General features: G+C 34.4%; 1 protein-coding gene across 1 annotated transcript in view; it reads right to left on the reverse strand.

The window, feature by feature from the left end:
• Nucleotides 1-21,272, reverse strand: part of LOC150092763 (transcription intermediary factor 1-alpha-like) — a 366,172-nt gene that overhangs the window by 240,378 nt on the left and 104,522 nt on the right. Inside the window, exon 4 of the mRNA XM_090414272.1 lies at nt 13,067-13,277. Coding sequence (XP_090270398.1) covers nt 13,067-13,277 — 211 coding nt within the window. The remainder of the gene's footprint in view (nt 1-13,066; nt 13,278-21,272) is intronic.

The raw sequence follows: 21,272 nt of genomic DNA on the forward strand, positions 1-21,272 counted from the left end.
AAAAGTATAATTCATTCCTCAAATTTCTTTTTTGACCCTTAATTTTTTTTATAAAAGAATTAGGGTATATCTCAGGGTCTAGTTAATGGAAAACCATGAAGCCGAAAAACAATAAAACATATTCAGAATATAAATTTATTATTCTACTCCTTAATGAAGAATTGAGCTAACGTAGTTTGGCAGACATTGTTTCTTTTTTTCATACAACTGACGGTATGGCCCTATTGCCTCTTCTACCACTACTACTACAAATTTTACTGCTTTTCTTCATCAGGGTCAGGCTCTAAGCATTGCTGCTTAAAAACTTCAATTGTACAAAAAATATTTTCAAATTGTTTCTGTGAAATCTCTTTGGGCTTGTCAATGATTAAATTTTCTCCGTGTTCTTCAGGATCTTCCCGCTGTGCATCTAAATTTAGCAGGTCGGAATCACTCAATTTCTCAGAATGAGATTTAATTAACTTATTCATTTGAAAAGCCTCTAAAATCATTTGCGCAATGTGCTTCCAAACAGCTTGCATATTGCTAGCAGTAATTTCATTCAACTTTAACACACCAGGCTGAGATTTCTCTAATTTGGCCAGAAAAGTCTTGGAAGGCATTCACTTCCAAAAAAGGCCGGTTTCATTGACATTAAATATGTGTTGCTCACAATAGCTCCTTCTTCCACAATTTCCTTCAAAATTTCTGGATAATTTGTAGCCACTTCCTTATCTGCACTTGCAGCTTTGCCTGTGATTTGAACATTATATAGGCTATTTCTCTTTTTGAAAGCTCAAATCACCCAGCACTAGCGTGGAATTCTTCTTTTCCATCATTAATAGCCCTTTCTTTCAAGATTGCAAAGAGACTTAATGCTTTGATTTAAAAAGGTCAGTGCTTAGCTGGATCCATTTATGATTACAATTTTCGATCCATGTAGAAAGAAGTCTCTCTAATTCAATCATTATAATACTTTGATTTTGAGTGCATGCATGATGAACTTGAAGCAGCTTTACCTTTCTCTTTCTATTCAGCAGCTTAAAATTGCTCTTATAGTTGATTCACCCATTTTTGTGTTCTTGTCTATCTTTGCTCTGGACTCAACTTGTTCATTTTTCTTTATCAAGTTTTTCTTCCAATGTGATTATTATTCAAATAATTTTCACACTTATTTCATCCTGGTGAGTGATCTTTTAAAATAGTTAGCCATAAAAATGTATAGATAGAAATTTTTTTAAAATCTGTAATATTTATTTTTAAGATGTATATAGGCACATTAATCGAATTTTAGAGGTGCACTAATCGAATTTGGGTATAGAAAAAAAAAATGATGCACTAATCAGAGGAGCCTTATCGAAGGATTGCTGTATTCGATATTTTATTGTCTACATTTCTTCTTGGGTTCAGCCATGATATTATCTGTAAAAAAATCTAAAGTTACAAAACTGCTAACTTAAACCAAATTATTTTTACAAGAAAAGGTATAAAAACACTCACATGAAACCTGCTGTTTTATTGGAACAATAATTTGCTTTGTGTGTAATCCGTGTAAGGTACCGACTAGGTACTGTATATGCACAAAAATTTGTATGCACTACATCAAATTGCTAACTGTTTGTCACACAAAAGAAAGAATCTAAACCTGATTTCATAAATCTCACATGTTTATAGTATTATATTATATAGTATAAGATATAGTATGTGAAATGAATAATCTGAAAAACAGCTACAGTTGAATCTAAGAACTCATAGAAACCACAGGAGAAGTATCATAGTGGATAGTTTGCTATACTAGTTTGCATGAATTTACTTTGCCACATCACTGCACCTATGGGATACTCAGTTTTCAGCAGTTTGCTATTAGTGGTATTTGCTTCACCCTTCGGTGAAGTGCCATTTTGTTAAAAGGAAATCAATAATGAAAAACATTTACATAAAGGAAGCCCAATATGGCAATTTCAAAAAAGCTTTTGATAACATTTCACATAAAAACCTAAGGGGTGCTTAAGGGTCAAAGCTGTATAACTGAGAGGAGACCTCCACATAGCCTTTAAAGGAATGCGGAGAACCGACCAGGGCTTCTGACCTAATGTCCAATCCTCACCTTCTCGTGGTGCACCCTGTTGGGTATCTAATTTGATACTGAACGAACGAGGATGGGCTGGCAATTTGGGATTTAGCCGACCAAATTGTATTCTTATTGGTTAAACCAAAATAAAAAATGATGGTACAGCATGACAAAATTTCATGCCGGCTGGGGCGTCGCCCGGTTAAACAAGGCCCCCGTTGTTTTCGCCAGGGAACCGGGGCGAACAGCGAAAAGTCAGCTACTGGAACAAATCTGAAAACACACCCCAACTCAACATCACCAGAGTTAAAGATCGGTACTATCAACGTAAGAAGCCTGAATGGCAAAGAAATGGAGCTAGCTGAGGAATTAGATAAGTACCAGATTGACATAATAGGGGTGACTGAAACAAAAAAGACAAAAACTGGTGAGATCTTTCTGAGCAATAAATACAAAATGTTATATTCAGGCAATGACATTCAAGGAAAAGAAGGAGTAGCCATAGTATTCAACACAAAATACGAGGCTAATCTTCTTGAATGGCAGTCAGTCTCAAGTAGAGTAATGTGGGCAAATATGAGAATGGGGAACTGGACAATGAGACTTATTTGTGCCTATGGTCCCACAGAAGGTTCTACTAAGGTAGAAGTGGAGGAATTTTTTGAGGCTTTAGAAAAAGCAACTGACACAATGAAAAAGGAAAAGTTGGTCCTTGTTGGGGATCTAAATAGTAGAGTAGGAAATGATTGTGAGACATACAAAAATATTTTGGGAAAATTTGGAGAAAAGAGCAAAGCTAATAATAATAGCAATTATCTGTTGGATTTCTGCTCAGGACATGGACTGGTTATTACTAACACCATGTTCCAACATAAAAATGTGCACAAATTCACATGGAGAGAAGAGGCTAGGAATAAGAAAAGTCTCATTGACTATGTTATTGTTGATAGTGATGTTTTCTCCCTGGTGCAGGACACCAGAGTGTACAGAGGATTTGAAATTGGAAGTGATCACTATTTAGTCTTGAGCAGGATAAAATTGAATTTCATATTGAAAAGAATAACATGTAAGAAAGTTTTAAAGCGAATAAAAGTTGAGCAGCTCTCAGATGTGAACTGTAGACTAAAATACAGAAATATTATTGAAAAGAAAATGAAAGAGTTTGAGAACAGGAATCAAACCTTGGAGATTCAGTGGCAAACTCTGAAGGAAACATTGATTGATTCTGCCAGAGAGGCATGTGGTGAGGTTGTGTGCAAGGATAAAAAAAATCAGAACTCCCTGGTGGACACAGGAAGTTAAAGAGGCAGTGAAGGAAAAGAAGAAAGCATATCAAAAGTTCCTGGCAAATAAGTCAGCTTTTACTCTTACTGAATACAGAGACAAATGTAAGAAAGCTAAACAGTGTGTAAAACTAGCTAAACAAAAGTCATGGGAGGACTTTGGCAAGAATATAGAAAATAAATATCAAGAAGGTGGCAAAATATTCTGGAGGTTGTTGAAGAAGCTTAGGAATGGAGGAAAGAGTGCTGTAAAAGGAATTAGAGATGATAAAGGTGAAATGAAAACAGGAGATAAAGATATCCTTGAAGTATGGAGTAATTACTTTGAAAAACTTCTAAATGAAACAAGCAGTGATGACAGCACAGTGATAAAAAACACTGACCAGGCATGCAGTCAGGAATACATATCCATACTTGAAGTAGAAAAAGCCATCAAAGGCTTGAAATGTGGAAAGGCAGCAGGAGTAGATGATATTCGACCAGAAATGCTGAAGTATGGTGGTATAAGAGTCTTACAGTGGCTGCACTGCATAGTTCAGAAAGCCTGGACAGAGGGACGAATTCCCGATGATTGGAGTACAGCTCTCATAGTACCAATATATAAAAAGGGAAATAAAACTGAATGTGAGAATTACAGAGGTATTTCCCTACTGAGTGTTCCTGGCAAGATCTATGCAAGTATGCTAGAGAAACGGTTGAGAAGAATTGTGGAAGAAAAGCTTGGTGAAGAACAAGCTGGATTCAGGCCAAATAGAGGCTGTCAGGATCAGATCTTCACTTTACGACAAATAGTCGAGAAAGCATGGGAATATAACAAAGATCTGTATTTAAGTTTTGTCGATTTGGAAAAGGCATATGACAAGGTGCCAAGAGAGAAGCTATTCAATACGCTGCAGTTATATGGTGTCAATGGGGCATTATATCAAGCAATACTTAGTCTTTATTTGAGTTGTGAGTCAGCAGTTAGAATTGAAGGAAGTACAGGAAGATGGTTTAATGTTAAATCTGGTGTGAGACAAGGATGTACATTATCCCCTCTGTTATTCATTATCTATATGGATCACATTATGAAGGAATGTGGTATTAAACCTGATATCAAAATTGGAGATGTTAATGTCAGCTCTTTGCTTTATGCGGATGATGTTATACTTCTAAATAAATCCGCTACAAGTCTGCAAGATTCTCTGACTAAATTGAATACCTGTTGTAATAGATATGGTATGAAGGTCAGCAATAAAAAGACAAAGACAATGAAAATAGGCAGAATCATTGAAAATGTCAACTGTGTTGTGAATGGAGAACTTGTGGAACAAGTAAAACATTTCAGCTACTTAGGCACAATTTTTACTGAAGATGGTAAACTAAATATAGAAATAGACAACAGAATCAGCAAAGCTGGTATCGTGGGAAGTCAATTGAATAAATTCATATGGAATAAGAAAGAAATTAGTCGGAACACTAAACTAGCTGTATACAAGACTGTGTTCAAACCAATTTTAACTTATGGATCTGAGAGCTGGGTCAGAAGTAAAACACTTGACCAAAGACTAGAGACCGCAGATATGAGAGTCCTGAGAAAGATTAGAGGCGTGAACAGATGGCATCAATGGCAATATCATATTAAAAATGAGGATATTAGGAAAGAACTTGACATTGTCAGCATCCAGGAATGCGTTAGCAGAGCTAATCTCAGATGGTATGGTCACTTAAATAGAATGGGAGAGGAAAGATTAGCAAAACAAGTGTTCTCTGCCAGGTTGGCAGGAAAACGACCCAGAGGAAGACCAAGATATAGGTGGATTGATACGGTACAAAGTGCCTTAGACGATAGAAATATAAGATCTGATAATGTTGGAGTCTTGACAAGTAACAGACTGATTTGGAGGAAAATTGTAGATAGGAAGTTAGTAATGATGTAATTTTTTCATGTAGTACTGTCATATCCTGTACACCCCTTAAGGGTACATGGCAGGAATTTGATGATGATGATGATGATAAAAACCTAATTAAAATGTACTGCATAGGCATGAGGGATCACCTACCGAGGTGGGTAGGAAACTGGCTGACAAATGACAAGAAGGTTAAGAGCCAGGTAGTTAGAAGAGGAATATTTCAAGAGTCAGCATCGGAACTTCATTTTTAACATATCTGTGAATGATTTAGGTTTAAACATAAATGATAAAATTTATCTCTTGGCTATTGTGAAGCCTGGGTTAAGTAATCAACTATTCAAATGATCCCAGCTCTTCACAGGATGATGTTAAAAAATTGAAAGAGTGAACAAGGTTGGGTTGGTTGGAATTATGAAGCAATTAAGAATATATGGACAGTTTATTATGTCTGTCAAGTGAGGTTCATCAACTGATCTGTGTGTTTTATGGAATGAAAACCATTGTTTCTGGGAGAAAGAACCTTCCACCTCTGTATGAGAATTGATCTACCCAATTTCAGTTGAAAAGCCCTTATAAAGTTATAAGCATCTTAGATGAGAACCAAAACCAGATCTATCCAACAAAACAGCAAATATACTACATAGCACACTGTGTACATGGAAAAGTAAGTTTAAGATTAAATCACTTCACTCTCTACATTTATGTTATATCAACATAAATGGAGAGAGAGAAAGAAAGAAGAAATAAATAAACACAAGAACTTTGATTAAGTTTTGGGTAAGTTCCAGGTCATCCATTAAAGCGTTAGTGTACCACTTCAATGTTTAGACTGTTTTCACTAATGCTTTGATGTTTACACTTCTTTGTTCTTTCACAATTGTTCTCTCTTATTGTGCACCCAAAGAAGTCTTCTTGAAGACTAAACTAGTCGTGCTGAATTAAAACAGTATTTATTACTTTTTATCTCTTGGCTTCAGTCATTTAATCTTTTCAAAAAAAAAAAAAAAAATATATATATATATATATCATTATCAAATTCCTGCGATGTACCCTCAAGGGGTGTACAGGATATGATAGTACTACATAAAGAATTTACATCATTACTAACTTCCTATCTACAATTTTCCTCCAAATCAGTCTGTTACTTGTCAAGACTCCAATATTATTAGATCATTACAATTGTTCTCTCTTATTGTGCACCCAAAGAAGTCTTCTTGAAGACTAAACTAGTCGTGCTGAATTAAAACAGTATTTATTACTTTTTATCTCTTGGCTTCAGTCATTTAATCTTTTCAAAAAAAAAAAAAAAATATATATATATATATATCATTATCAAATTCCTGCGATGTACCCTCAAGGGGTGTACAGGATATGATAGTACTACATAAAGAATTTACATCATTACTAACTTCCTATCTACAATTTTCCTCCAAATCAGTCTGTTACTTGTCAAGACTCCAATATTATTAGATCATTATTTCTATTGTGTAAGGCATTTTTACCGCATCAATCCACCTATATCTTGGTCTTCCTCTGGGTCATTTTCCTGCCAACCTGGCAGAGAACACTTGTTTTGCTAATCTTTCCTCGCCTATTCTGTTTAAGTAACCACACCACTTGAGATGGTATGGTCACTTATGACATTAGCTTTGCTAATGCATTCTTCGATGCTGACAATGTCAAGTTCTTTCCTAATATCCTCGTTTTTAATATGATAGTGCCATTGATGCCACCTGTTCACACCCCCAATCTTTCTCAGGATTCTCATATTTGTGGTCTGTAGCCTTTGGTCAAGTGTTTTACTTCTGACCCAGCTCTCAGATCCATAAATTTAAATTGGTTTGAACACTGTCACGTATATAGACAATTTAGTGTTCCGACTAATTTCTCTGTTATTCCATATGAATTTATTCAATTGACTTCCTACCATACTAACTTTGTTGAGTCTGTTGTCTAGTTCCATATTTAATTTACCATCTTCACTAAAAATTGTGCCTAAGTGGGTGAAATGTTTTACTTGTTCCACATATTCTATGTTCACAACACAGTTGACATTTTCGACGATTCTGCCTATTTTCATTGTCTTTTTTTTTTTTATTACTGACCTTCATACCTTACCTATTACAACAGTTACTCAATTTAGTCAGGGAATCTTGCAGACTTGAAGAAAATTTATTTAGAAGTATAACATCGTCCGCATAAAGCAAAGAGCTGACATTAATATCTCCAATTTTGATATCATGTTTAATACCACTTTCCTTCATAATGTGATCCATATAAATAATGAATAACAGAGGGGGATAGTGTACATCCTTGTCTCACACCAGATTTAACATTAAACCATCTTCCTGTACTTCCTTCAATTCTAACTGCTGACTTACAACTCAAATAAAGATTAAGTATTGCTTGATATAATGCCACATTGACATCATATAACTGTAGCGTATTGAATAGCTTCTCTCTTGGCACCTTGTCATATGCCTTTTCCAAATCGACAAAACTTAAATACAAATCTTTGTTATATTCCCATGATTTTTCAACTATTTGTCGTAAGGTGAAGATCTGATTCTTGCAGCCTCTATTTGCTCTGAATCCAGCTTGTTCTTCACCAAGCTTTTCTTCCACAATTCTTCTCAACCATTTCTCAAGTAGACTTGCATATATCTTACCAGGAGCACTCTGTACAGAAATACCTCTGTAATTCTCACATTCAGTTTTATTTCCCTTTTTATATATGGGTACTATGAGAGCTCTACTCCAATCAACGGGAATTCGTCACTCTATCCATGCCTTCTGAACTATGCAGTGCAGACACTGTATGACTTTTATAACTCCATACTTCAGCATTTCTGGTCGAATATCATCTACTCCTGCTGCCTTTCACATTTCAAGCCTTTGATGGCTTTTTCTACCTCAAGTATGGATATGTATTCCTGACTGCATGCCTGGTCAGTGTTTTTTACCACTGTGCTGTCATCACTGCTTGTTTCATTTAGCAGTTTTTCAAAGTAATTACTCCATACTTCAAGGATATCTTTATCTCCTGTTTTCATGTCACATTTATCATCTCTAACTCCTTTTACAGCACTCTTTCCTCTATTTCTAAGCTTCTTCAACAATCTCCAAAATATTTTGCTGCCTTCTTCATATTTATTTTCTATGTTCTTGTCAAAGTCCTCCCATGACTTTTGTTTAGCTAGTTTTAAACAGTTTAGCTTTCTTACATTTGTCTCTATATTCTCTAAGAGCACAAGCTGACTTATTTGCCAGGAACATTTGATATGCTTTCTTCTTTTCCTTCACAGCCTCTTTAACTTCCTGTGTCACCATGGAGTTCTGATTTTTCTATCCTTGCAGACAACCTCACCACATGCCTCTGTGGCTGAATCAATCAAGGTATTCTTTAAGGCTTGACACTGACTCTCCAACGTTTGGTTCCTGTTCTCAACTTTCTTACATGTTGTTCTTTTCAATATGAAATTCAATTTTATCCTGTTCAAGAGTAAATAGTGATCACTTCCAATTTCAAATCCTCTGTACACTTTGGTGTCCTGCACAAGGAAGAAAACATCATTATCAACAATAATATAGTCTATGAGACTTATCTTATTTCTTGCCTCTTCTCTCCATGTGAATTTATGCACATTTTTATGTTGGAACATAGTGTTAGTAATAACCAGTCCATGTCCTGAACAGAAATCCAACAGGTATTTGCCATTATTAGTAGCTTTGTTCATTTCATATTGAAAAGAATGACATATAAGGAAGTTTTAAAGCGAATAAAAGTTGATCAGCGCTCAGATGTGAACTGTAGACTAAAATACACAAAGATTACTGAAGAAAAAATGAAAGAGTTTGAGAACAGGAATCAAACTTGGAGATTCAGTGGCAACCCTTGAAGAAAGAACTGATTGATTCAGCTACAGAGGCATGTGGTGAAGTTGTCTGCAAGGATAGAAAAATTAGAACTCCATTGTGGATACAGGAAGTTAAAGAGGCAGTGAAGGAAAAGAAGAAAGCATATCAAAAGTTCCTGGCAAATAAGTCAGCTTGTGTTCTTAGAGAATATAGAGACAAATGAAAGAAAGTTAAACAGTATGTAAAACTAGCTAAACAAAAGTCATGGGAGGACTTTGGCAAGAACATAGAAAATAAATATCAAGAAGGTGGCAAAATATTCTGGAGGTTGTTGAAGAAACTTAGGAATGGAGGAAAGAGTGCTGTAAAAGGTGATATGAAAATGGGAGAAAAAGATATCCTTGAAGTATGGAGTAATTACTTTGAAAATTTGCTAAATGAAACAAGCAGTGCTGACAGCATAGTGATAAAAAAACACTGAATCAAAGGTTTGAAATGTGGAAAGGCAGCAGGAGTAGATGATATTCGACCAGAAATGCTGAAGTATGATGATATAAGTCTTACAGTGGCTGCACTGCATAGTTCAGAATGCCTGGACAGAGGGACAAATTCCTGATGATTGAAGTAGAGCTCTCATAGTACCCATATAAAAAAAGGGAAACAAAATTGAATGTGAGAATTACAGAGGTATATCCCTACTGAGTGTTCCTGGCAATATATATGCAAATATACTTGAGAAACGGTTGAGAAGAATTGTGGAAGAAAAGCTTGGTGAAGAACAAGCTGGATTCAGGTCAAATAGAGGCTGTCAGGATCAGATCTTCACTTTATGCCCCATTAACACCATATAACTGTAGCTATTCAATAAGCTACAGTTATATGGTGTTAATGGGGCATTATATCAAGCAATACTTAGTCTTTATTTGAATTGTAAGTCAGCAGTAAGAATTGAAGTACAGGAAGATGGTTTAATGTTAAATCTGGTGTGAGACAAGGATGTACATTATTCCCTCTGTTATTCATTATTATATATGGATCACACTATGAAGGAAAGTGGTATTAAACATATCAAAATTGGAGATATTAATGTCAGCTCTTTGCTTTATGCGGACGATGTTATACTTCTAAATAAATTTGTTTCAAGTCTGCGAGATTCAAGATTGTTGTAATAGATATGGTATGAAGGTCAGCATTAAAAAGACAAAGACAATGAAAATAGGCAGAATCACTGAAAATGTCAACTGTGTTGTGAATGGAGAACTTGTGGAACAAGTAAAACATTTCAGCTACTTAGGCACGATTATTAGTGAAGATGGTAAATTAAATATGGAAATAGACAACAGAATCAACAAAGCTGGTATGGTAGGAAGTCAATTGAATAAATTCATATGGAAGAAGAGAGAAATTAGTTGCAACTAAATTAGCTGTATACAAGACAGTGTTCAAACCAGTTTTAACTTATGAATCTGAGAGCTGGGTCAGAAGTAAAACACTTGACCAAAGACTAGAGACCGCAGATATGAGAGTCCTGAGAAAGATTAGAGGCGTGAATAGATGGCATCAATGGCAATATCATATTAAAAACGAGGATATTAGGAAAGAACTTGACATTGTCAGCATCCAGGAATGCATTAGCAGAGCTAATCTCAGGTGGTATGGTCACTTAAACAGAATGAGCAAGGAAAGATTAGCAAAACGAGTGTTCTCTGCCAGGTTGGCAGGAAAACGACCCAGAGGAAGACCAAGATATAGGTGGATTGAAACGGTACAATGTGCCTTAGACAATAGAAATATAAGATCTGATAATGATAATATTGGAGTCTTGACAATTAGCAGACTGATTTGGAGGAAAATTGTAGATAGGAAGTTAGTAATGATGTAAATTTTTCATGTAGTACTATCATATCCTGTACACTCCTTGAGGGTACATGTCAGGAATTTGATGATTTTTCTTTTCTCCAAATTTTCCCAATATATTTTTGTATGTCTCATAATCATTTCCTACTCTGCTATTTAGATTCTCAACAAGGACCAACTTTTCCTTTTTCATTGTGTCAGTAGCTTTCTCTAAAGCCTCGAAAAATTCCTCTACTTCTACCTTAGTAGAACCTTCTGTGGAACCACAGGCACAAATAAGTCTCATTGTCCAGTTCCCCATTCTCATATTTGCCCACATCACTCTCTACTTGAGACTGCCAGCCATTCAAGAAGATTATCCTTGTATTTTGTGTTGAATACTATGGCTACTCGTTTTACTTGATTGTCATTGCCTGAATATAACATTTTGTATTTATTGCTCAGAAAGATCTCAAAAGTTTTTGTCTTTTTTGTTTCAGTCACCCCTATTATGTCGATCTGGTACTTATCTAATTCCTCAGCTAGCTCCATTTCTTTGCCATGCAGGCTTCTTATGTTGATAGTACCGATCTTTAACTCCTCTGGTGATGTTGAGTTTCGGTGTGCTTTCAGATTTGTTCCAGTAGCTGACTTTTCGCTGTTCGCCCAGGTTCCCTGGCAAAAATAATGGAGGCCTTGTTTAACTGGGTGACGTCCCAGCCAGCATGAATATATATATATATTAAAAAAAAAAAAAAAAAAAAAAAAAGTCATTTATGACCGAAACGTACTTCAGACATATGTAGTTCACACGTTCGTTGAAGTTTTGTTTTGTCATTTTGGCTTCATTTCATGATGCCCTTGACATTTGGGCAAAAAATTTATGAAAATAAAATTCTCCAGTTGTTAATCTTGTAAAACTGTAAGCAAAATAAGACTAATACTTTTATACATGCCACTACCTATAGCTAAAATGTATACACTAGCTAATGTTTGAAAGTGATATATGTAAATTTTATATTTAACGTAGGAAAGCTATTAGTGATGGTGGGAAAATGAGATGAATATATATAATAATATTCTGTTGCAGATCGTGTTCTTTCCCTACCCCTCTTCCACCCAAATTTCACATTCTACTCTAATCCAAAGTTATATAGTTAGAAGGTTAGTTAAACCATGACAGCAATGAACTTTAAAATCCAAAATGAAATTAGCCTTTAATAATGCTAAGGAAAATTAGCAACACTCAAACCTTTCAACACAAGCTAAACAGTCTACTCTCTTTCTATAACTAAAATTGTAATGCTGCTGTGTATTTAAATCGCAATGGGATATGAATGCTTTTCAATGTCATCAACCAGTGTGAGACCATCACTCTGCTTATCAAAAGCCTGAAGTGGTTTGACAAAAGTGTCTTGTTTGGTTTCTAAAGAAGATACTTTTAGACCATCTATTGTATTATATGTACAATAGGTAGTTCACATATAATCTTTCCTAGGTATGTGAATGGGATGCACAAAAAAAAAAGCCAAAAATTATTATTAAAAATTATAATTCAATGCACATTTCTATTATTTTGCTGTGTGGAAGCACATGAAGCAGTACGTGTACTAGTACAGACTGTATTACATATAGTCTGTACTACCGCAGCTCTTTCACCCCTCCTCCATCATAAATCAGTTCATAGCGTGCAATAGCATCTTGACTTTTTTCTTTTATAAGACTTATCAGCATTCATTGTTGTATTTTTTTTTCTATTAATATGCCTCTTTTCTTGGAAATGATCATAGATTGCAAACTTCACAAGACATCTTGCACTGAAGGTTAAAACATATATATATATTCTTGGAAGGGAATTTGGTCTCATTTTTTTTTATTCAAGTTCTAAATAAAACTATACATTTTTTTTAAATAATAGCAGGGAAGCACTGATACATTAAGTATTCAAATAATGAATAAAGAATGAGCTATTACAATTATTGAAACATAACTAATTCAAGTGTCTACGGAAATTGTATAATTATTTCCCACACTATTTATGAACAGAATATTAATGAAAACGAATGCTAAAAATTTTCTTGTTTATTCTGTATAGTCACATAAATTTTTCCCCATACAACCTAAACAAAAATGATAAACTGATTTACCTGATTAGTGATACTCTTTTTGCTGTATACAAGAGCCACATCACTGCCATGTGAAATAGCAGACTCTGCAAATTTTAAACAATGATGAAGTCTTATTCCAAGGTTAACCAACTCTTGATTTTTACAGGCTAATTGAGTCTTTTTCTGAGTACAAACTTCATTTAGTTCCTGAAGTAAAAGCTTTCCTCGCCGATTAATTTCTGTTATAAATCTGAAATGAAAGGTTATGCTGAGTATACTTTAATACAGTAGTATTTATCAACTGGATTTCAAGACCAATGAATTACCAATTCATATATAAGAAAATTGCATATCTCTCTCTCTCTCTCTCAAATATTAGTAGTATATCCTGATGTTTTCATAGTATATACTCTGACATTCCAATTCTTATGGGGTTGGAAGGGAATCCAACCCTTTAAAAAAAAAAAAAAAAAAAAGAAAAGAAAAAATTATGATCCATATGCTGTGAAACAACATTTCAATATACCATATGTAATTTTAGTATGAATGTTAATCTCTTCTTGTAGGGCAGAGGGTTGAGGGCTCATATCATGCAAACTCCAACCACAATGCTGCAACAAATTTATCAAACTTGGACATGTTCTAGTTTGATAAAATTTGTTCAAATACAAATGATAGATCCATAGGTTATACGTTATACATTAATATTAGGACAACAAGCATAGAATCAATTTGAAATTCACTTTTCTATCACTTCACCCTTTATTACTCTTAACTTAAGATACTTAAAGTGAACCAGAATAATATTCATTCAAAAATCTAGCATCTCTGCAAAAACATAGGGTACTCCATGTCAAATCCACCACATTCATTCATACTCTAGTTGCAGGAAGCACATCCTACCTTCCTACCATAACACCCCTCTAAATACTGCAGAAGGTCATAATAAAAATCCTTCATTGAGGCATTGTCCAGTTCATTGCTTAATATCCAAAGCCATTTTTGCTGAAAAGTGTAGAAAATTATTTCACGTGCATTTTCTTGCCAAGAGCAGAAATTCCTTGTGCTGATATTATGTGCACTGATGGCTTTTATCCATATCACATGCAAAATGTATATCATTTCTCAGATCTCACCAGTATTTTGTAAATGGCAATCATAGTTATGCATTACACCTAACATACTCTTCATAGATCAGGCTCACATTGCTTGCAAGAGATATTCTGTCCACACTTACATGCAGGATTTGCAGCACAACATTGAATTTATAACATTATCCAAGCCACTGTTTGTTCACACTCTGCATTTGATTCTGGTGTAAATGAATCAGTCTCTCTCAAAATTTTGTACATATTATGAAATGTGGAGTAATGTCTCTATGTCTGCATTCTGCAGCAGCAGCAATTCTCATGTGGAAACAATATGTAAATATCATGTATTGACCTGCTCTCATTTCTAAAAAAAAAAATGCTCTGATCATTCTGCATAACACCCATCTACAACCCAACATACTAACCTACACCACCTGAGATACATAAGCAAACAGTCACAGGATAACACCATGCTAAACTTGATAATGAGGTCAAAAGATACTTTTTTTTTGCTTTTTATAGCTACACAAAATGAATAATACTATGAATGTCAACTTGTTTACACTATTAGAAATGGACAACAATATTAATAAACATCATAGAGACAGTTAAAATACACAGCACTCAACCAAAATAGTAAATTAAAACCAAAAATGAAAATAATAAGCCAAAATCAAAAACTTGAAAAAAATCCGGTTTGTTCGGATTAATTATCACTACTATAATAATAAAAAGTTTCATTTGTTTATCTATAATTTAAAAATATGAATTTTTTTGGATTTATAAATGTTTAAATCTATAAATAAATCTGATTTAATTAAAATTTTTTATCTTTTATAAATATACCAAGTTACATGACATCCAATTTTTCCAAATTCTGGCATAGCAGATAAACTGATTGTTCGGATATACTGTATTATTTAAACTTTTTACCTGCTATCCAACCACCAACCATGATCTTGCATATTGAAAAGTCTGAAAATTAACTGTTTTGATCTGTTACTTGGAATTTCTAAGTAAATTCAAATAACAGTGAAGACTGAAAAAATTCTTCCTAATGTTGGTTATCTGAACATTCAAATATTACCAGACACTAATCATATACCTAATATCTAAAAATCAAATCATTATGGTGTAGTGCAACGTTTCTCAACCTTTCAAAGGCCAAGGATCAGTAAAATGCTGAAAACAATTCTATGGACCACTTAGTTACAGAGGCGTAGCTGGGGGGGGATGCGATCTGCCCCGGGTGGCACTTTTTTGGCGTTTAATAAATCTTGCCTTACTGTCTATAAAACAGCAACTGAGTGATGAAATAGACTTTGACAATGTCATCGATGATTTTGCGAACAGAAAAGCAAGAAAAATAACATTTTAGAATGTTGGAATTAAAGTTTTACTTCAAAAATAAACATAGTGTTTTTAATTTATTTCCCTATACGTCATTTTGACTTTTTTGTAATTTTTTTTAAAAACCTAAGTAGGAATTACCAACATTTCAAAAAAACTGTGCCATTTATAACATAATAAATCTAAAAGCATGTTTTGAATACATATGGAAACATAATTAATTAAATTGGAAGTAAACGATTAAAAGTGTATCATCATTGAACAAAGTTTAAATTTTTATTAAACAAATAAATAATATGATCTAATTATGTTACTACTTACTTTTAATGAGATGGTTGAGATTCTTGGTCCTTACAGAGTTGCTGGATATCTGGCTCAATATTGGTCAAATTCAGTCGAAGATTGGCACACAGACGAAGACAATTTCTGTATTTTGTTTTTATTTGAAGGAGCAATGAAAATCCTTTCTCACAAAGATAGGTTGTAGAGAACTGCATGACAATTTTCAATGCTTCTTCAGATAATTCGAGAAATTCACTTCTCACTGAAGGCGAGATCCAAAATCGAGCCAAACTAAGATCACGGAATTCCATTTTAAGTCCACTGTCACTTGAAAGCTCAATTAACTGTTCTTTTTTTCGATAACGAAAGATTGTTCTCGTGACTGCAAGCCTGAAATGGATCGCAAACCCACAGAAATTTCTTATAAAAGTTATTCAGAAAATATGTTTCAATCTGTTTCAGATTTTTGAGGTGGTCACAAACCCTTTCCAGGAACTCAAAATCAACAAAAATATCATTTTCCACTAAAATGGATTCCAATGTTGGGAAAGGTGCAAATTGTCTGTCTTTTACATAATTAATCTATAAAACCAGTTTTTTTCTCGAATGCCTTTATTTTGTCGTAGGCATCAAGAACAGTTAAAAAATTTCCCTGAAGGGAGAAATTTAGTTAATCTAATTTCGAAAAAATGTCTGAAAGATGGGATAGTGTTGATAACCATGCTTCTTCAAAAAAGAGTGATGCAAAATCAAAATTACGTTCATTTACAAATAATAAAACTTTGTGCCTTAATTGAAATAACCTTGTTAGTACTTTGCCCCTGGAAAGCAAGAGAATTTCAGAATGAAGCAAAAGTTGTATATATTCACTGCCCATTTCATCACAAAGTACTGAAAATAACCTGTTATTTAATTGTCGAGCTTTAATAAAATTAACTAGATTTACAGCGTTATATAGCACAGTTTTAAATTCTGGTGGCATTCCTTTGGAGGGTAACGCTTCCCTATGTATGAAACAATGTACCCAATTCATATCCAGAGCTGCTTCCTTGACCATAGAAACAAGCCCACTATTCCTGCCTGTAAGGGTGCGAGCTCCATCCGAAGAGAAGCCTATACATTTTCCCCACTGGATCCCTTTGTGTATTATGTAATTAACTTTTAGTAACTTGTTGCCAAACATCGTTTTTACCACATCTTTTATAACTGGAAGTAGCAAATTTTCCCTGATAGAATGAGGTTTCCCTGTTTTCGCTATGAGCAAACCTAAGAGATAGGATGCTTCCAGTGCCTTGCTATTAATGGAACCATGGCCGAAACTATATCTTCCCCAGGATTTAATGTCCCTAAGCGTCGCTGAAAAAATTCAATTGGCTTATTTTTCACATCACAACGTTGAGTTTCTAAATGTCGGAGTTTTGCAGGTTTCATGCACTCATAACACAAAACACAGTGAGGTTTCTGTTCACTGTCATCTCACCAAGTAAACCCGAATTCAAATATGAACTGTTATATTTCCTACTGTATTTTTTCTTTGAACTGCTTGTTTCGTTTTCTTTAATAGTATCAGATTTACTCGCCATTATAACACATATATCACAATTAGTGTTAGCATCAAATGTTTCATTTGCCTTTCTTTTCAAAATCCTAGTTCTAAGCCACTTTTCCATTATTAAAAAACGTTTCCGAAAAATATAAATATATTAAAGGGCTTTTTCCCCATTTTCCAGACTGGTAGGCCGGTTCTCCTTGAATTCTGATGACTTGAATTTCGAAGACTCGACACTCAGGGTAGCTCCTGAGTGTCGAGGCTTTTTTTTGTTTGTTTGAGGGATGGGGTCCACTGGGGGTGATCCCCCTTTGTGGGGGTCCATCCCCCCCACAAAAAAAAAAATGACTCGACACTCAAGGTAGCCTATTTTACTAGTACAATCATACTCCAAAGTTACGCAGTAGGTGGGACCAACAAAAAGCGCATAAGTCGAATTCGCGTAACTCAGGTATAATTTTGCATACAAACATACAAAATATTAGTTAATTGGGACAAAAACACCTATATTTTTTAAGAAATATAATCATAATTGTAGTTTTTCGTACATAAAAAAAAGAAAGTTATTTCGATGTCAAATTCGGTTTCATAAAATCTAATACATTCGTCTGATGGCATAATGTCTTTTTCTTGTCACGCAAAATTTCTTCATAGGAAGCTAATGATTTTTTTTATTCCTTACCTTGTGGCTACAATTCGTTCCTCGTTAAAATCTATGTCCTCCAAAATCTGTAAACCTTTCTTTTATGATTGTTCTTACTGTGGATTCCTGTAGATCAAACTTCTTTGCTAGCTCACAAATTTTCATTCCACCTTCAAAATCCTTAATAATGTTGAGTTTTGTTTCCAAAGTCAATGTTTTTCTTTTCTTGCTAGCTGTAGAAGAATCGGACTTGCTTCCTTTGGATGACATTATTATTTTGTATGTGATAAAATTTTTATCAAGAACATAACATTAAACAATCACAAGGTTTGTAGACTATAAAAATCTTGTATGAATGGAGACCGCGTGAAACACGTCAGTGCTTGTTCACAGCATGTGCGACACTAGCGAATGTGGCTGGCGCCGGAAAGATATTACTAGTGGTGAGGCGTGAAGTGGGATGGGAATACGTACATATATGAAACAGCGTAACTCCGAATTTGCGTAAGTCGAGGTATGACTGTATGTTTATATTTTTTGGAAATGTTTTTTAATAATGGAAAAGTGGCTTAGAACTAGGATTTTGAAAAGAAGGGCAAATGAAACAGGTGATGCTAACCCTAATTGTGATACATGTGTTGTAATGGTGAGTAAATCTGATACTATTAAAGAAGAAGAAACAAGCAGTTCAAAGAAAAATACAGTAGGAAATATACAGTTTTTTAATAATGGAAAAGTGGCTTAGAACTAGGATTTTGAAAAGAAGGGCAAATGAAAAACAGGTGATGTTAACCCTAACTGTGATACATGTGTTGTAATGGCGAGTAAATCTGATACTATTAAAGAAGAAGAAACAAGCAGTTCAAAGAAAAAATACAGTAGGAAAAAAGAAGAAACCCTTACAAGATTTCTTTTTGAATAGACATTCATGTTTGAATAAGCAGTAGTGAAATGAGCATCTACTTCCATTTGATTCATTTATACTCTGCCAGAAAAGTAACTCTCCAATGTTGGAGGTAGCAGACATGCTTCATATATTCCTCTCACCTAATTTATATAGTTTTTTCCTGTAATAGCCAGTTGTCTGTAATAACTGAGGCTACAAGAACAAACTGAAATTGTCTGAGAGGGGCCAGATTCCCCAATGAATTTTGTCCGTCCTATAATTAATAATAATGACAAGAACAAGCATCAAAGAGATGCAATTAAACATTTTTTTTTTAATTCAAGATTTAAACAAACTGAATAAAGAATAGCACATGGATGAAATGATTCATGTGCAAGCCTGTATTCAGCTATTCAGAAGAAATTAACTGTTACAGAGGATGTGCAATTGCTGGTAGATAGTTGATATTATAATTTGCTTATTTTACAAAAATATTAGAATGATCTAAAAACATCATTATTATTATTAGAACTGCAAATTCTGTTTCAGATGGAATTAAAATTTTATTTATTATTTCTTATTACTTCTTATTTCATCCATATTTTACAAGCACGGAAACTCAGTTTTTTGTGTGTATTATTATAGAAATGTTTGCTTCCATGGGACTAGGCTGCCCAAAGAAAGACCGATATATAAGTTTAATTCTATTTCTAGGCTTAACCAGTTGCTGAATTAGTTATTCTTTGGCAAGGGCAAGTAGGATTTTTCCTCCTGGAAACTCAAGTTTTAACCTTGCATCAAATAACTGACACAGAACTCACCTACCATTACAGACAATAATATAAGTGTTAAGGTTTAAGCCCCATGAGGTGGCATCATGTCTGTCTGTTGTACTTTCTTTCCCAAAAGTTTTGGTTTTTTAATAACTTGAGTTTACCACAGCCAGTCTGGACAAAAAAAGTCTTGCCTATTCCCTTTTGGGAATAAAGGCATTAAGATTCATTTTATTTTTTGGTATTTTTTTTAAACCGAGTTCACCAAAAACTAAGAGCCAAGAAAAACCTAAAGAAAACAAATCTGGTTATTTTATTGCTTCAGACAGTTTACTATCACTGTTTCTTAGCATATTAATTCTTACCACTATACATTTTTTAAAAATGATAACACTTTTTCTCTACTTTGTCACTAACAGGCTAGGGATATAGATTTTAAGATGTGGGATGATTTATTATTTCGTGACACCTCCAAGGAATTCAAAGATGCATCAAGGGAGGGCCCTACTCTACAATTCTCCATCTCCACCACTTCACCCACCAAAAACATGAACCATTACTACCATAACTGTCTACACCAACAAAATCTACTGCCCACTACCACTACTAGTATTTTTTTGTCTGTAAATTGCATGTGTTCAGAAGGACGATTTAGTACTATTATTACATAACACCTCCCGGGAGTCCAAGGACTCATCAAGAGAGGGAACCTGCTCTACGACTCTCCATCTCCACCACTCAATCCACCAACTACTCCACCACCACTAGTATTTTAACAGACAATCACAAACATCCATGCCCATGGCAGGATTCAAATCCGCAGCCTTTTGGCTGGAGAGCAGATATGCTAACGACTCTGCCAACCAGGCCATTTGTCTGTATACAGGATGAAAAACCCAAGTTTCCGAGAGAGAAAAACCCTGCTATTTTCATCATTCAGTTTGACCCTGCTTATTAAAAGCCTTAAGTAGCATGAAGATTATTTGGACTCTAGAATAGGGTTATCTATATTAATCTATGTAAACTAGTCCGTCCACTCGTGGTAATAATGCACAATAGGTTTCTGACCTTTAATGAGTGGGAATGTCATTAAAAACCCTGCCTAACTATGTAACAATCAACAGACACCTACTGAAATATTCAACCAAGATAAAAACATGCTCCAAGCTAAGTATATAATTGTTGTACTATGGCTACTAATCCTAGGCTCAGGGTAAACCAAAGCAGTGCAAGAATATTTGTAAAGTGTTAATCTATTAATGTTTCCAGAGCAATCTTAAAGATTCTGAAGGATCTGGCTTCTTTCAATAATCTCTAATTCAAATCTCAATATAATAATTTTGTATTCTTGCCCAAGCTTCATGTTGTAACTAAAGCAATCTGTAAGCAAGTAGAATAAGATGATGTGTTTTTCAAAATGAATGACCAGAAAAAAAGTATGGAGTAAGAAAACATATGAAAGAGCTGTTGAGTAAGACAAAAAAGAGAAACAAAGTCAAGACTGCAAGTTTGTTGGGTATAGTATGACAGGAGTGAGCTGAGACAGAAAGCCATGATTGTATAGTTCAGGGTAGGCTGTCTGAAAGAAATGGTATGCTGTATGTTGGGTTATGGAATGATTTTGATGATTATAAGAATCTATACATATTATACTTGAATGGTTTTTGATGT

This window comes from Typopeltis vanoorti, chromosome 25 (genome assembly GCF_054136105.1).
Source record: "Typopeltis vanoorti isolate ZY-2024b chromosome 25, IOZ_Tvanoo_1.0, whole genome shotgun sequence".
NCBI classification, from domain to species: Eukaryota; Metazoa; Arthropoda; class Arachnida; order Uropygi; family Thelyphonidae; genus Typopeltis; species Typopeltis vanoorti.